Genomic DNA, 14,477 nt, shown 5'->3' with positions numbered 1-14,477 from the left:
GTTGTGATGAGCTGAATGGTGGCCATATCAAAGATATGTCCATGTTTTAATCCCTAGAATTTATGAAGGACTGATCTGGAAAACTTTCTTAGATCTTTGCATATGTAATTAAGGATCTTGAAATGAGGATCACCTTGGATTACACGGGTAGGCCTTAAATCCAATGCAAGTGTCCTTATAAAAGACACAGAACAGAAGACAGAGAAGGCAAGGTGACAACAGAAGCAGAAGTTACAGTAATGTGGCCATAAGCCAAAGGGGCCTGGAAGCTGGCAGAAGCATGAGAGTGTAGTCATGCCAGCAATTCGATTTCCAACTTGAGGCTTCCAGAACTGTGAGGGAATAAATTTCTGTTGTTTAAGCCAATAAGTTTGTGCTAATTTGTTGTAACAGCCCTATGAAATGAGTACGTGAATAGACTAGAGATTAAATTTCTGTGCCCAACAGGTGAAGGGTAAACATAAGATTAATAGACTATACATGGGGGCAGATTTGGGCACACATTAAATTACAAGCACTTTATTACACCTGCCCAAAATGTAATAGTTTATCTTCCCACATGGATGTTAAAAGAGTAGGATCTGGGAAAATAACTTTAAATACCTTACTCATTTTAAGATTCTACATATAGTAGTAATAGTCAATTTAAATTTGGGAACTTATTATTATTCAATAGTGATCACTGACCATGGTCATAAAAATCATCAGTAATAAGTTAAAAAGTCATTATTCTATAAAAACAGGATGACAAATAGAAGGGTCTTAATTCATAAATGCCCTAATGATGACTTCATACTCAGACCTTCATACACATTTATGTATGTGAAAATAGGATAGGTCTATGAGTATGTGGCTAAATTTTGAGTATGTGGCTATTTTAGACTCATCTTGACAACAGAAACTTCATAAAGAGGCAATTTTAAAAAGGTGTACTTGTTCAAGAATTACTCTGCTTTCCAAATTTAGCAATCGCTTTGTGAGGATTTTGCTTAGAGCTAATATCAAAATGTGTCACTGTTTTTTTGTTTTGTTTTTTAATTTTTAAAGGTTTTATTTATTCATGAGAGACACACAGAGGCGGAGACATAAGCAGAGGGAGAAGCAGGCTCCCCTCAGGGAGCTCTGTGTCACTGTTTTTAAATAGAGTCTAGTCGCATGTATTGAGATGAATAAACACCAATACTTTGTGGAAACAAAGATTTTGAAAACATTCCTTTGCGATGGTTTCATGGCCTAAGTTTTGACATGTAAGAAAACATATGCAGTTAAACCATGTATAAAGATACAATGAAATAATAATGACTCCCATCATTTCTTAGAAAATTTTGGGGGAGAATTATAATGTACTGGATTCTCCTGGCTTCTTTAGAAATTTGATATGAATTTTAAAGTAGCAGTTAGAAAAGCAAAAGAAACAAGGAATGACAATTAATAGCTTGTAATATTTAATTTAAAAGACTCAGGAAAAATGAGAGCTTACTTGTTCTGTTTCAAAGATGTCCCGAAGGTGCTCAAGACCAAGGCTTTTCAGGAATTGGCTGATATTCATGTCAAGACCCGCAACTAAAATAGACATATATTAAAGTTTTCAGAAAGCAGTATATCAATCTAAAGGAAGTTACAGTATTTATTTAAAGCCATGGCTCTCATACTGTGGCTATGCAAATGACTTTACCTACCATAAAAATAATCCAGGATACATATACTTAATTCTGACACTTCAGGTTATCTCCAAATTGGGTGGAGAAGTGAAAACAGAGTTTATCTTTATCTTATCAGTAGCATTTATATTAATTGTAATATAAAGTTTAATGCTTTTAGTGAAATATTTAACAGCTGGAATTAAAAACAGAAATTACCAGCTTTGGTTTCAGTTTTCATTCCTTAAATGATCTTTCAGTTTTTTTCTGATATATTTTCAGTAATAAGACTCATTCAGTAGTTAAATAAAATATGGTTACAAATGGATATATTGGAATATACGTAAGTAAGAACAATGTCAAGGTTATTTATTCTATGAAGACAGCTCCTACAAACTGGTGTATATATGGAAACTTATTTTAGATGGGTGTTTGAGAATTACCAAGAGAAGTAAGTGAAATCTGTTCATTTAAAAAATGAAAAACGAGGGGTGCCTGGGTGGCTCAGTCAGTTGAGCATCCAATTCTTGATTTCCATTCAAGTCATGATATCAGTCAGGAAGGAGCACAGGACCAGGCTCTGCACTGGGCGTGGAGCCTGCTTATGATTCTCTCTCCCTCACCTTCTGCCCCTTCTTCCAGCCCACCTGCACCTCCTCCCGTCCTCTCTCTCTCTTTAAAAAACTAAAACAAAAAGAAAAAAACAAAAAAAATAAAAGCCAAAGGAAACTCCACACCAAAAACCAAAGTTCACCAGTGTACTTGCCTTCTCCTTCCTTCCTTTCTGTGCCTGCGGCACCATCCCCTGTGTTGGATGCTCCTCCTACGGCCAGTTCTGCTAAGGGGCCTGTGAGGTTATCGATACTGCTGGCAGCGGACAGGCAGGAGGGAGTGGATGCTGGTGAGATCAGAGAGGCACTCACTACAGTAGCTTGAGGTTTAAAACAGGTAGGTAAGGCCTCTGGGGGCATGGCATCTATTAGCAAAGCTCTGATGTCGTCAGCCTAAAAATAATACAAAAAACACACAAAAACACAATTTAAAACAGTAAGTTTTTCACTAAGGACCAAAGGCTTTGTGAAATTTGTCTTTAGTGAGTGCCTCACTATTGCCTACTGGTTTTTGATCATTCATTTCCTGACCTGCAGCTCCAAAAAGTCCCAGCAGTTTTGGTAGGAGTTAGAACAGGAGTCCCTAGATCTTTTTTTTTTTTTTTTTTAACAAATATTTCATCTTTTGAGGATCTAATGTACAACTTGGTAACTTTAGTTAATAATACTGTGTTATATATCTGAAATTTGTGGAGAATGGATCTTAAATGTTCTCACTACATACACACCCACATATACAAGAGTTAATTACTATGAAAGAAAAAATCTAAGAATGTAGACTGTATTTGATTTCTGGAAATATTTTTTAAACACCAAGTGAAACGTGCATATGGTTGTTCATACTGATTACATATGTATTTAAAGAATAAGTTAATACAGATTTGAGTGGAGTTTAAAAAAATTTCCTCTTTTGCTTAAAAAGCAGCCTGTTGCAGGGTTGATTCTCAATCTCTTTTGAAGGCATTCTCATATTTATACTATGTTTTGTATATGCCTAAATAATGACACTGATTTTTATTCAGTTATTTAACACACACTTAATAATTTAATGTACAGTTAAAATCTGGAGAAATGTTACAAGGACACCACTTTAGTTTGGCTGGCTTCTTCATCACTGTCACAGTTCGTTAGGCATAACTGCTGTGAGACTATGTGGGAGCCTCCAGAGACAGCCAGCCACCAATTCCCTCCTCTGTGCACATGTGTGCCACTTTTCCCATCAAGAGCTGGCATCTACTTCCCTTCCTTTAGATCTGGGCTGTCTGGGCACATTTCAGTGACCAGTAGAATGTACAGGGAATGATGTCTGAGGCTTTAAAAGGACTGGCAGCTTTTACGTCTTCTCTCATGGAAGGCATCTCCATGTTGTTAAGTTCAGATTAGACTATGGAGTGAGGAAGGGCTCCTTGAAGAGACACCCTGGAAGATGAGGGGTGACCCCAGACCCTCCAGCCTCAGCTGAGCCCCCAGCTGAAGGTGGGTGCAGACATCACAGAACTGCCTCACTGAGTCCAGACAACCCACAGAACCATGAGAAATAATAGATCACTGTATTAAGCCACTCATTCGGTTTTGGTGAAGCCACTAAGTTTTTTGAAGTGGTCTGTTACTCGGCAATAGATATATGAAACAATGTGGCTCGGGAAGGTATATCTGGTTAAAAGATTATAAATTATTGTGTACATCAATTTATATTTCCATCTTCAGAAGAATAACATATTGCCTAGAAGGTAAATTTTTCTTTGACTATCTCATAGCCTCAGGGAAAGGATCATGAACATCAATTGCACCTGAACAATATGCCAAATGTAGATGGTCTGAGATATTTTACTAAAGTAATTCTCTGAGGATACACTCCTAGATACGTTTTTCTCTGTTGTCCATTCAAGTCAAGCATGGCAAAAAGAATTAAGTTAAGGCACTGCGTAGTTTGCCTTAACAGAGTTTTGAATTATGTACAAAATGCAAATTAAAAAAATTTCAGAAGGAAGGAAATTTGTTCTTATTCTAAGTGAAATATGTATTGCTAAAGGTAAACCTGCCAAGTCCTGAAATTTAATGTCATCTCTGAAAGTATAAACTTAGAGCAATGCTACATAATTCGGAATGAAGACTTACTGTTGCCAGATCTAAAGGTGTCTGACCTTCTTGGTTCTTCATAGTTGGATCCGCACCATGTGCTAGGAGTAGGGCACATAACTGTGTCCTTCCTTTTTGGGCTGCTTCATGAAGAGGAGTAAATGCCCACTTATCTGTTGCATTTACACACGTGTTGTATTTTATCAATAATGCTGCTATATCCACATGCTGAAGAAAAACAAAGGATGAGGTTATCTGATAAAGCTCCATCAGGTATGCTTATTTTATTTAACATTTCATTCCTTCTATATCTCTATTCACACCTTAACATAAGTTTCTTCTATTAAGAAAAGCATACTTATCCCACTCCTGTATTTTGGATTCCATCTTTTCTTGCCTCCAAAATCTCAATTCCACAATTACTCTTTTACCCTATAATTCTTCACCGGGGCTTGTAAAATTTTTTATTCAGCCTTCTAACATTTTCAGGTCTATTTTAAAAACAAATACATAAAATGAAACTATTATCTGACTCCAAGTCTATCAAAGGTCTAGTCTGCCCGTCAGACTTTTCAAACAAGTGTTCCTGTTCTCTTCTCATATCTTCCTATTTCTCTTCTAACCTACCACGATCTGATCATTTATTCAAATACTCATCTCAAGGATTCTCAATGTTCTTTCTCTCTTCAGTCCTCGGGAAAGTAATGTAACATAACAAAACAATATTTTACAAAACTTAGTCTATCATGTCCAAAATGACTTGAGGGTAGAGGAAATGTTAGTAGCAGACATGTTAACTAATAACCTGGGCGTGAGGTGATGAGATGCTGAACCCTAATGGTCAGAGAAGAATGGAAAGAAGAGCTAAAAATCGAGAAATTGTGAGGGAAAAAAACCCCTGGGTTTTAGAAAGACAGATTAACTACAGAGAAAGAGGCAGAGAAATCAAAGATAATTACTTTTCTTTTTTCTAAACTTGTCTAGAAGATTAAAAAGCAAAGGGGTACCATTAAAAGAAATCAAGTAGCACAAGTTTAAGTGGGAATGAAACACTTTGGGTAAGTAGTTTGTGAGGTAAAATATCAAAGTAAGGCTGTTCTGTAAATGGTTTGACACAAAAGACTGGAGCACAGATAAGGGCACTACTTATTTACTCACTTATGCTCTCTTACCTATGCACCCAACAACCAGATATTGGTGAATACCTACTAAGTCCCTGGCCCTGGGAGCAGAGGCTTGAGGGGACTGTAAAGCAGAATATTGAATTGACAGTTATAGCTAGTTTCTTTCCAAAGTCCTTATAAAATAAGGTTAAGACAATTATGTAACAGTAATATTGATTCAACGGCAAGGCTTTTGAGGATAATAAAAATAACTTTATTCTTATAAATGTATTTAGGGATGCTACTTTGGTTACCACTAAAGTATTTTTGAAATTCATTTCAACTCTAGAATATTCTATAATTTTGTGCAACTGACACATTTGTGTTCTTTACGGATACGTTTCCTGGCATAACTTGATCATTTTACCTGCTGAGACTAAATTTCTAACTCACGCTGTTGCTTCACTGCAATTTACTGAGTTATCAGAAGCTTTCACGAGAATGGGAAGAGACTGGGAAGGTAGAAAGAAATAGCCCAAGATGAAATGTAGGGCATGCTTCTTCATATTTTCTGTAAGATAGTCTTTGCTCTCTCAAAGACACTCATCTCGAAAGTTTTAAAAATATAATAGTTATTAATTTTAATTAATATCAATACTTATTAATTTCAGGAAAATAATTTCAGGAAAAAGGAGAATTTATGAGGAAAATACAAATCAAATAACTTCTAAGGATAGCTCACATTTGCTCTGACAATATAAGGAGAAAAAAGGAGCAAAGGAACATATAATTATAGTAGTGCTTTTGAGAACAAGCTATGTTTTGTGATCTTTTTTGGATTATGAATGATACATCATTATAAAACTGATTCTAACACAAAAGATAAAAATAGGTACCAACTGTGGTATTACCCAAATTACTTAAAACAAAACCCCCAAATTTATCTCCCTTATTCAAAGGATATATATTGAAAAGGACAGCTCTTTTTTGTTCAGTTAACCCAAAAGTATGGATTAACTTCAAGCTTTCCCCCAGGAAGGTTATAGTCATTCAAACAATGCTTCTGATTAATTTTATTCTACTCCCATGTATACTGGTGACATAACATAATTTGGTTGACTAATTTGCATAGGCATCCAAAATGAGATAGTCCAAGGAAAATGACGTGTGTGTGTGTGTGTGTGTGTGTGTGTACACAAAATGAATCGTATATATGTTGTTATTCAACTTCCTTTATACTGAATTTATAGTTTATGCTTGGAACAACCAATTACATGCTTGTTAAATCTGCTGACAAACATCCGAAAGAGCAATAAACAGGAATGAATATATTACTACCAAAGTAGACTAAAAACACAATTCTCAAGTCTTCTAAATAGCTACACCATTGGGGCAAAAATAGCGACTGAAATCTAAAGCTGATCAATGCAATAAATAAGCTACAGCTCAGTTCTATACCATTTATAAGAATAAAGTATTGAACTGGAAGGTCTGGAGTAGGAACTGAATTCTGCTGGAATGTTTCCAGGAGAAAGAGTCAAATTTAACATGGTTTCAGAATCCAGATGAAACAGAACATTTTAAAGGACAAATACTACATAAAAAGACTATGGAGGCCCTAATTTAATTCTAGAAAGCTGGAAAGTAAGAAGAGAAATATGCTTGGCCTCCAGTTAGAGCCATTTAATTGTACAATGATGTCATGAAATCCCACTATTATACATTTTAGAGAAAGCACTGAAAAATTAAAGTCAGCATGCCGATTTATTAGATAACAGAAAATTATGGGCTTTGTGGTAAATATCAATGTCTTACATTTTTTGAATAACAGAAAAATTAACTGTCTTGTATAAATGTATATTAAAAAATATAAGGCATTATAGTACAAAACACTAAACAAGACAATGTATATTAATTACCATTAGTAGAAACTCTCATGAAATCTGTAACTTTTATTTAAACTGCTTAAACTGTGTTTGTTTCTCTACTTAGAAAAACTGAAATGGCAAGTTTTCCCATATAAAAAGGCTCAAGGATACACAGACAGCAGACTGAGCTCTCCAGAGGAAAAAAGGTAAAATGCAAGTCAAAGAATAATTACCAATAAATAACAGCTTAAGTAGCTTTATGTAATTTCACAGACACCTCACATGATTATTTTATCTCCAGGCTACAAGTCATTACCTACTAGGAAAGTCAGTTAATCTGTGTCTATTTCACACTGGTACCAAGCTGGTGGAGCACACAGATTATTTGTAGGGCTGCACGATGTAAGAGTGACACCCAGTCCTTATTCTGACCAGTAGGACGGCTGTGGAGAGTTGTTATCTTATAATAATAGTCATTACCTTGGACTTTAGAGTGCCTTAGGCTAGAGAATGTACTTTACACATGCATGATCTCATCTAATTATCACAACAACCCTGTAAAGGTTTCAGCATCTGAGTTCTGCTAATGAGAAAATTACAGATCAGAAAGATTAAGGCACTTCTTGAAGACTACCAGGTTATGGAGTAAAAGCCTTAAGACAAGATCCCAGATGTTCACATCCTGAGTTCAGGTCTTTCCATTAATCAAGCTGCCTGTGGGGTCTTATTGGACTAATACTCAAGAGTCATTTCCTGAAAAGTTGAACATGGCAAAGCGTATAATATCAGGGAAAAGCCATTTAAGTAGAGATACTGAGTAACCCTATACCCAAAACTACTCTGCAAACTGCTTTATTTTTAACTTAGAAGCTCCTCTTTTCTTTTCTTTTCTTTCTTTCTTTTTCTTTCTTTTCTTTTCTTTTCTTTTCTTTTCTTTTCTTTTCTTTTCTTTTCTTTTCTTTCTTTTCTTTTCTTTCTCTCTCTCTCTCTCTCCCTCCCTTCCTTCTTTCCTTCCTTCTTCCTTTCCTTTCTTTCCCTTTCTCTTTCTTCCTTTCTTTTTCCTTCCTTCCTTCCTTCCTTCCTTCCTTCCTTCCTTCCTTCCTTCCTTCCTTCCTTCCTCCCTCCCTCCCTCCCTCCCTCCCTCCCTCCCTTCCTTAGATTTTAATTTACTTATTCATGAGGGTCCCACACAGAGAGGCAGAGACATATGCAGGACTTGAGCCCAGGACCCCAGGATCACAACCTGAGACAAAAGTAGACGCTCAACCACTGAATCACCCAGTCACCCCAGAAGCTTCTATTTCACATGAAGTACCACAAAAATCTCCTCCACAAAACTATTTCAGGGTAGTACACCATATGTACCATGCAGCTAGGCTAGTTCAAGTATCACTGGGATAAACAGAAAATAACTAGAGTTTTGCCACCTTAAAAGAGAAATGTGGGCCAGAGCCCTACAATTTCATTAAAATATCTAGCCAAGGTTTACTCTAACATGAATAAAAAGGGACTTTTGAAAGGTAACAGATTTATATATCTAGAGATAATAAAAATGTTTCTATCCTTCAGTTGAAGATAAAATAGCCTTTAAATTTTTTATATCGTGGTTAACATTGGTACTTGTTTTAAATCTACTAATTGAGACTGAGATAAATACTGATTTGACTCAGTTATTGGTAATAGATTATATGGTATACAAACTGCATTAGATAAAATTATTTTTTTAGAGCAGAGATTCTCAACTGGGAGGATGATCTTACTGACTGGGAATCACTGTGTCATAGGGATGTCATGGGGGAAAGAGAAATGTTTTACGTGGGAAAACCATGGTAACAAAAAAAGTCAAGAAACCACAAAACTAAAGGGTTTAGTGAGTAACACTTATGACTATTAGTGAATAGTCCTAGATACTTGATTTTTGAATTTATAAAGTTTCATATCAGAAGGACTTTTAGCGACTCAAAAAATCCACTTACATAATGAGGTAAAAATACCTACTATCAACATATTCTCTAGCCTGTTAACATTCCTTAGTAGAAGGATGGGATGAACCAGGTTGATCAAAACTTCTATCACATGCTCTCTATGCAGCCTGGAGAATTTTCTGTTCCTTTTCACTTAGATAAATTACCTTCATTTACCAAGAGCTTAGGAGTAGGGATGTGATAACAAACATGGTAACATGAAAAGAGAGATGAAACGAAAAATGTCTGTTATTTTTCTCACACGGAGTTAGAAGATCATGGTGAAATAAGTATGCAATGGAACAGGGGGCCTCTGGTCTGGACCCTGATTGCACTGCACCTCCTATCAGCTAAGGGTTTAGGTAGCGTCAAGGGAACATGCAATAAAGACAAGGTCAACCTGCACACTACAGTACTATTTAGCCACCAGAGAGAACCACTGCACATTTTATTTCTGTCTTACTAGTCACCAAATGACCCACACATATAAGTAATATCTCATTGCCTTTCTTATCAGGAGAATGGGAATTAAAAGGTAGAAGACTTTACTTTTAAATTAAGTTTTATGGGGATCCCTGGGTCGCTCAGCAGTTTAGGGCCTGCCTTCGGCCTAAGGTGTGATCCTGGAGTCCTGGGATCGAGTCCCACATCGGGCTCCCTGTAGGGAGCCTGCTTCTCCCTCTGCCTGTGTCTCTGACTCTCTCTCTCTCTGTGTCTCTCATGAATAAATAAATAAAATCTTTAAAAAAAATTAAGTTTTACTTCCTGTGCTCTCTGTGATAGCTGTGAAGGCTGACTAACAGGACAGAATTTATCTACCTTCACAAGGTGTAAAATATAGTGAAAATCACAAAGATCCACCAGTCTGCACAACTGGTAGTGCAAGTTATACTAGGTCAGGTCAAGAGCCATTGCCCACATCGATCCTTACTCCTTTATAGATTTATATGAGTTTAGAAGACTTTGCTTTAAGTTTTACTGATCCCATCAGCTTCATAAACTCTTAGCAAAGGGATTAGAGGAATAGAAAACGGAAAGAAGGAACATGCTAAGAAGTGAACACTAACCTCCAAATGATACAAATTTATAGTTGTAACAGAAGTAAAAAAATTATACAGAACTGTATAACATGTTAGCAGTAAATATTTAGTATGCCTGGTCCTCAGTGGAAATATATGCTGTACAGTGAAACTGGGCATCGTATATGAAGGAGAGTTCGAAGAAAAAGTCTAATAAATTTAATAAAAGATAATTATCTTTGGAAACATAACTTTACTGAAGTTTCAAGAGGATTTCAGTACTAATAAAATATTTTACTAAATCTGATAACTTTTAAGTAATTTCTGTTACATTGGGAAATTTCCTGTTTGTCCAACTCAAACAGGACTGTTTGCTTTCTTTAAAAGTATTCCCACTCATATTGTCATCTTTCTGAAACACTGGTTTTTGTAGAGGGGTTATGAGAAGAGGAGGATATTCCTTTGGAGGGCAAGGGAAAAGAGTAAGAGATATGGAATCATAATGATAAGCTTTTACTTATAGTTTGTTAGGCTTTTGCAAATCCAGAAACTATCCCCAGCAACAGTGATTCCAACTGTGAGGACCCCTGGTATGTACAATTCAGCATCTGTGGGTATTTGTACTCAAACAGGGATTAAGTGAAAACAGACAAACACATGAACATTCACCCTATGTGATTTAGGGATGAGTGGGCCTTGGTGACTTCCAGGCTGTCAGTTCTAACAAGTGTCGTCAAGGCACTCCTCTTCCTCTTCCAGCTGATGATTACAGTTCTAGTGCTTTGAGAATTGCTCTGGACTTTGACTGTGGGGCTTTAGCTAGTTAATCAAATTCTATGAAACCATATATACCAACAGCTCAACCATTTACTTGGTATTTTTAAGATGTTGATGATAAACAAAAGCAAGCATAACTTCCATGTCCACAAATAAAGAGCCTCACGGGCTTTATAGTTTCTGAAATCTACCTGGGATAGAGTAGTTACAATCTATTATTTTGTAGCAATAAATATTAAATGAGCAGCTGTTATACACCTATTACTGTGCTAGACCATCTGAAGAGAACAGAAAACTATAAAAGGTGTGGCCCTTGACCAAAGAATAGTTAAACTTAACTGGGAAGGCTAGAAATACTCTACATAGTAAGATTCAAATTGTGTTAACTTACGCTGTTGGTTAGATATCTACTTACTTCATGCACAGTATGCATTTAATAAAGTAATAAATGTTAGTGACGTTTTCTAGACTTGAACTTTAGTATGCTCACCCCATAGGATGCTGCATTATGAAGAGGAATTAAACCACCTTTGTCCTGGGCATTAACGTCTGCTCCATGTTCTAGAAGATATTCCGCTACTTCCAGGTTATTGTAGCCTGCTATTAGAGCGAAAAAGGCAAACATGTCAGATTAAAAAATATATATCTATATTTATATTTATGTATATAAATGACTAGAAAATGTCACAATTTTAATACTTTTTGCTTTAAAAATATTGCTCTCACATAACTAAGAGCCTTTGCAATAAGAAATTAAACAAAATTATGTCAATCTAAAGCATTTTACTATTTCTGCTCAGGATTTCTTTCATCTTCTGGTAAACTGTATTAGGTATCCAGGAAAGAAAAATGAGCCTTGGAAGTGCTGGTGGCACTTACCTGCCAGGTGCAGAGGGGTTGAGTTTCTGCCCTGGGTGTCTCTGCAGTTGATATTCTCTGGGGTACAGAGCTTCTGCACTCTTGCCAGGCAACCTTTCTTGGCAGCATCCAGCAAGGCAGCATCTCCTCTCAGCAAGTCCTGGATATCTGTGTCTCCCTCTTTTACCAGATCTAATGGTGTATTTCCATCTCTGTTCTTTTTGGTTGGATCTGCTCCATGCTAAAACAACAAACAAACAAAACCAAATGGACTTTGTATTTTCTCTAGTATCCTTCTCAAGGTTTTTTTTGTTTGTTTGTTTGTTTTTTCAAGGTTTATTTTTAACTTCATCTTCACTAATCAAGGAAAGATATCGATTCTGTATACATTTTTTTGGGGGGGGGGGGCCAATATCCTGCTTTGCTTTGTAAATTCTCTACTTAGCAATACAATGAATCAGCTCTGTAACTTTCCATGTCATATACTTTCTCAGTCACCAAGCTGTCTTTTGAAGCCTCTTCCTTTTAAGAATGGTCTGCAATTTACTTTTTGAAAAGATTTATTTCTGTATGTATGTATCTATGTATGTATGCATTCATTTCATTCATTCCTGGTTTTGCACATGTCATGTAATTTTTTTTTACTAGATTTTAATTACATAAAGATATTCAGTGCATATCATGAGAAGGAAGTAAGAAGAGGAAGACACACCAGCGGGACAAGTACTTAAATCTATAAATGCTATCAACACAAATGTTGCTAATTTCTTATTATTTTCATTTTAAGTCTTAACACCTACTATGAAATTAGGTATAAATATACTTGCAATTAATTGCATTTTAAAAGTTTAATCATCTGTACCTATGAAATGAAATAAAGGTCAAAGAGTTTTGTTATGGGCCTGACAGACTGCTGTGACCCACTGGAGAAATCTGGAATAAATCAAAGTAGACAGTGAATTCACAGTGACCGGGAAGTTATTTCTTACCTCCCAGTGAAAACAAAAATGAACATCAAATACATTAACATTCTCAAGACTCATAAAGATATATCTGATACCGTAAAGGTGGTTAAGTTAGTTTCATAAAATTACGAGTTTCTACTATTTCATTTATATTCCCCAAATTTATCTGAGTAACTTTGTCTAAAGATTATTTTATATTTAATATCAATCCAATGTTAAAGTTCTTATAAGATACATATGTCCAATGTTTAATAATGAGCAAAGTGTTTGTTAATAATAAAATAGCTACTAAGAAAAAAAATCAAAGTTGATTAAAAATCTTTTTTCCACTCGTACAATGTTTTCTGACATTAATCCCATTAAGTATTGGATAAGCAGTACAAACTAATGCGATTCTTTACAAAACCTACCTTGATGAATTGTAATGAACTGAACTTAATCAAATCAGTTCAGAAAGGCACTTCAGACACTACTCAAAGCTACATAAGTATCATGATATCACACTTAAATATTCCCCTAAAATAGAAAATGGAAGCAGTGTCTATAGCACTTATTGTACTTAACAATTTACTTCAATGTAATTTTTACATGCTAACCAAAAACTAAATTTAATTACTTTATATTTTATAATTTTTAAAATTACATACTTTTAAAAGGAGCTTGCAGATTTCGTATTTTCCTTTAGCTGCTGCTTCATGCAGAGGGGTAAATTTCCATAAGTCCGCCACATTGACAGAAGCCCCATGCCTTACTAAAAGCTCAGCTACCTCATAGTGTCCATATGAACAAGCATTATGTAGGGGCACCAAGCCACTAAAGAAAAGAAAATTATTTTAAAGACATATAACAGACCTTTGTGTTAAAATGATACTTATAATAAAAATAATATAATTCTTCTATGGCAGTGACTATATGAACACTCATTCAAAAGAAAGAATTCAAAAGAAAGAATTCTCCTCTGGTCTTAAAGATACAATCCTTCATTTCCAAATAAGGATTAACAATTTCAAAAACAACCCTTTCAACATAAGGATTTTCCCTAGTTTCTTGGTGATGGATAGAAATTTCACAGCAATCCTATGTTTAAAACACATACAGATATATCCACAGAAAAGTTCCATCACAATATGTTTAAGTCAGTTTTCATCATTATAAAGAGCAACACTACAAACTGATTTCAGGAATAATCTAATCAATAATCTGGTTTTATCAATTTAGATTTTTTTCCATTTGAGTTTTCCTTTTTTTTTTTTTTTTTTTTTTTTTAAAAGGTTTTTCTTTAATTAGTTCTTTGGGATTTTCTTTTTTTTTTTTTTTTTTTAATTTTTATTTATTTATGATAGGCACACAGTGAGAGAGAGAGAGGCAGAGACACAGGCAGAGGGAGAAACAGGCTCCATGCACCGGGAGCCCGATGTGGGATTCGATCCCGGGTCTCCAGGATCGCGCCCTGGGCCAAAGGCAGGCGCCAAACCGCTGCGCCACCCAGGGATCCCCCCATTTGAGTTTTCCTAATGAAAATTGCCTGCTTGCTTATAAAATATACAATGCAATTTAGTTAAATAAACTAATTTATGCAAGTGCTACCTTTTG

The 14,477-nt window shown here is 35.5% G+C and overlaps 1 protein-coding gene across 1 annotated transcript in view; it reads right to left on the bottom strand.

Annotated features, from left to right (window-relative positions):
- TNKS (tankyrase) overlaps positions 1-14,477 on the bottom strand; it is a 214,166-nt gene that overhangs the window by 31,147 nt on the left and 168,542 nt on the right. The window contains exons 15-20 of the mRNA XM_072776271.1: positions 13,532-13,697; positions 11,941-12,160; positions 11,552-11,661; positions 4,370-4,558; positions 2,407-2,644; positions 1,481-1,563 (exon numbers count right to left, since the gene is read on the bottom strand). Coding sequence (XP_072632372.1) covers positions 1,481-1,563; positions 2,407-2,644; positions 4,370-4,558; positions 11,552-11,661; positions 11,941-12,160; positions 13,532-13,697 — 1,006 coding nt within the window. The remainder of the gene's footprint in view (positions 1-1,480; positions 1,564-2,406; positions 2,645-4,369; positions 4,559-11,551; positions 11,662-11,940; positions 12,161-13,531; positions 13,698-14,477) is intronic.

Source organism: Canis lupus, chromosome 15 (genome assembly GCF_048164855.1).
Source record: "Canis lupus baileyi chromosome 15, mCanLup2.hap1, whole genome shotgun sequence".
In the NCBI taxonomy this organism is placed as follows: Eukaryota; Metazoa; Chordata; class Mammalia; order Carnivora; family Canidae; genus Canis; species Canis lupus.
This window is presented reverse-complemented; position numbering and strand designations above follow the sequence as displayed.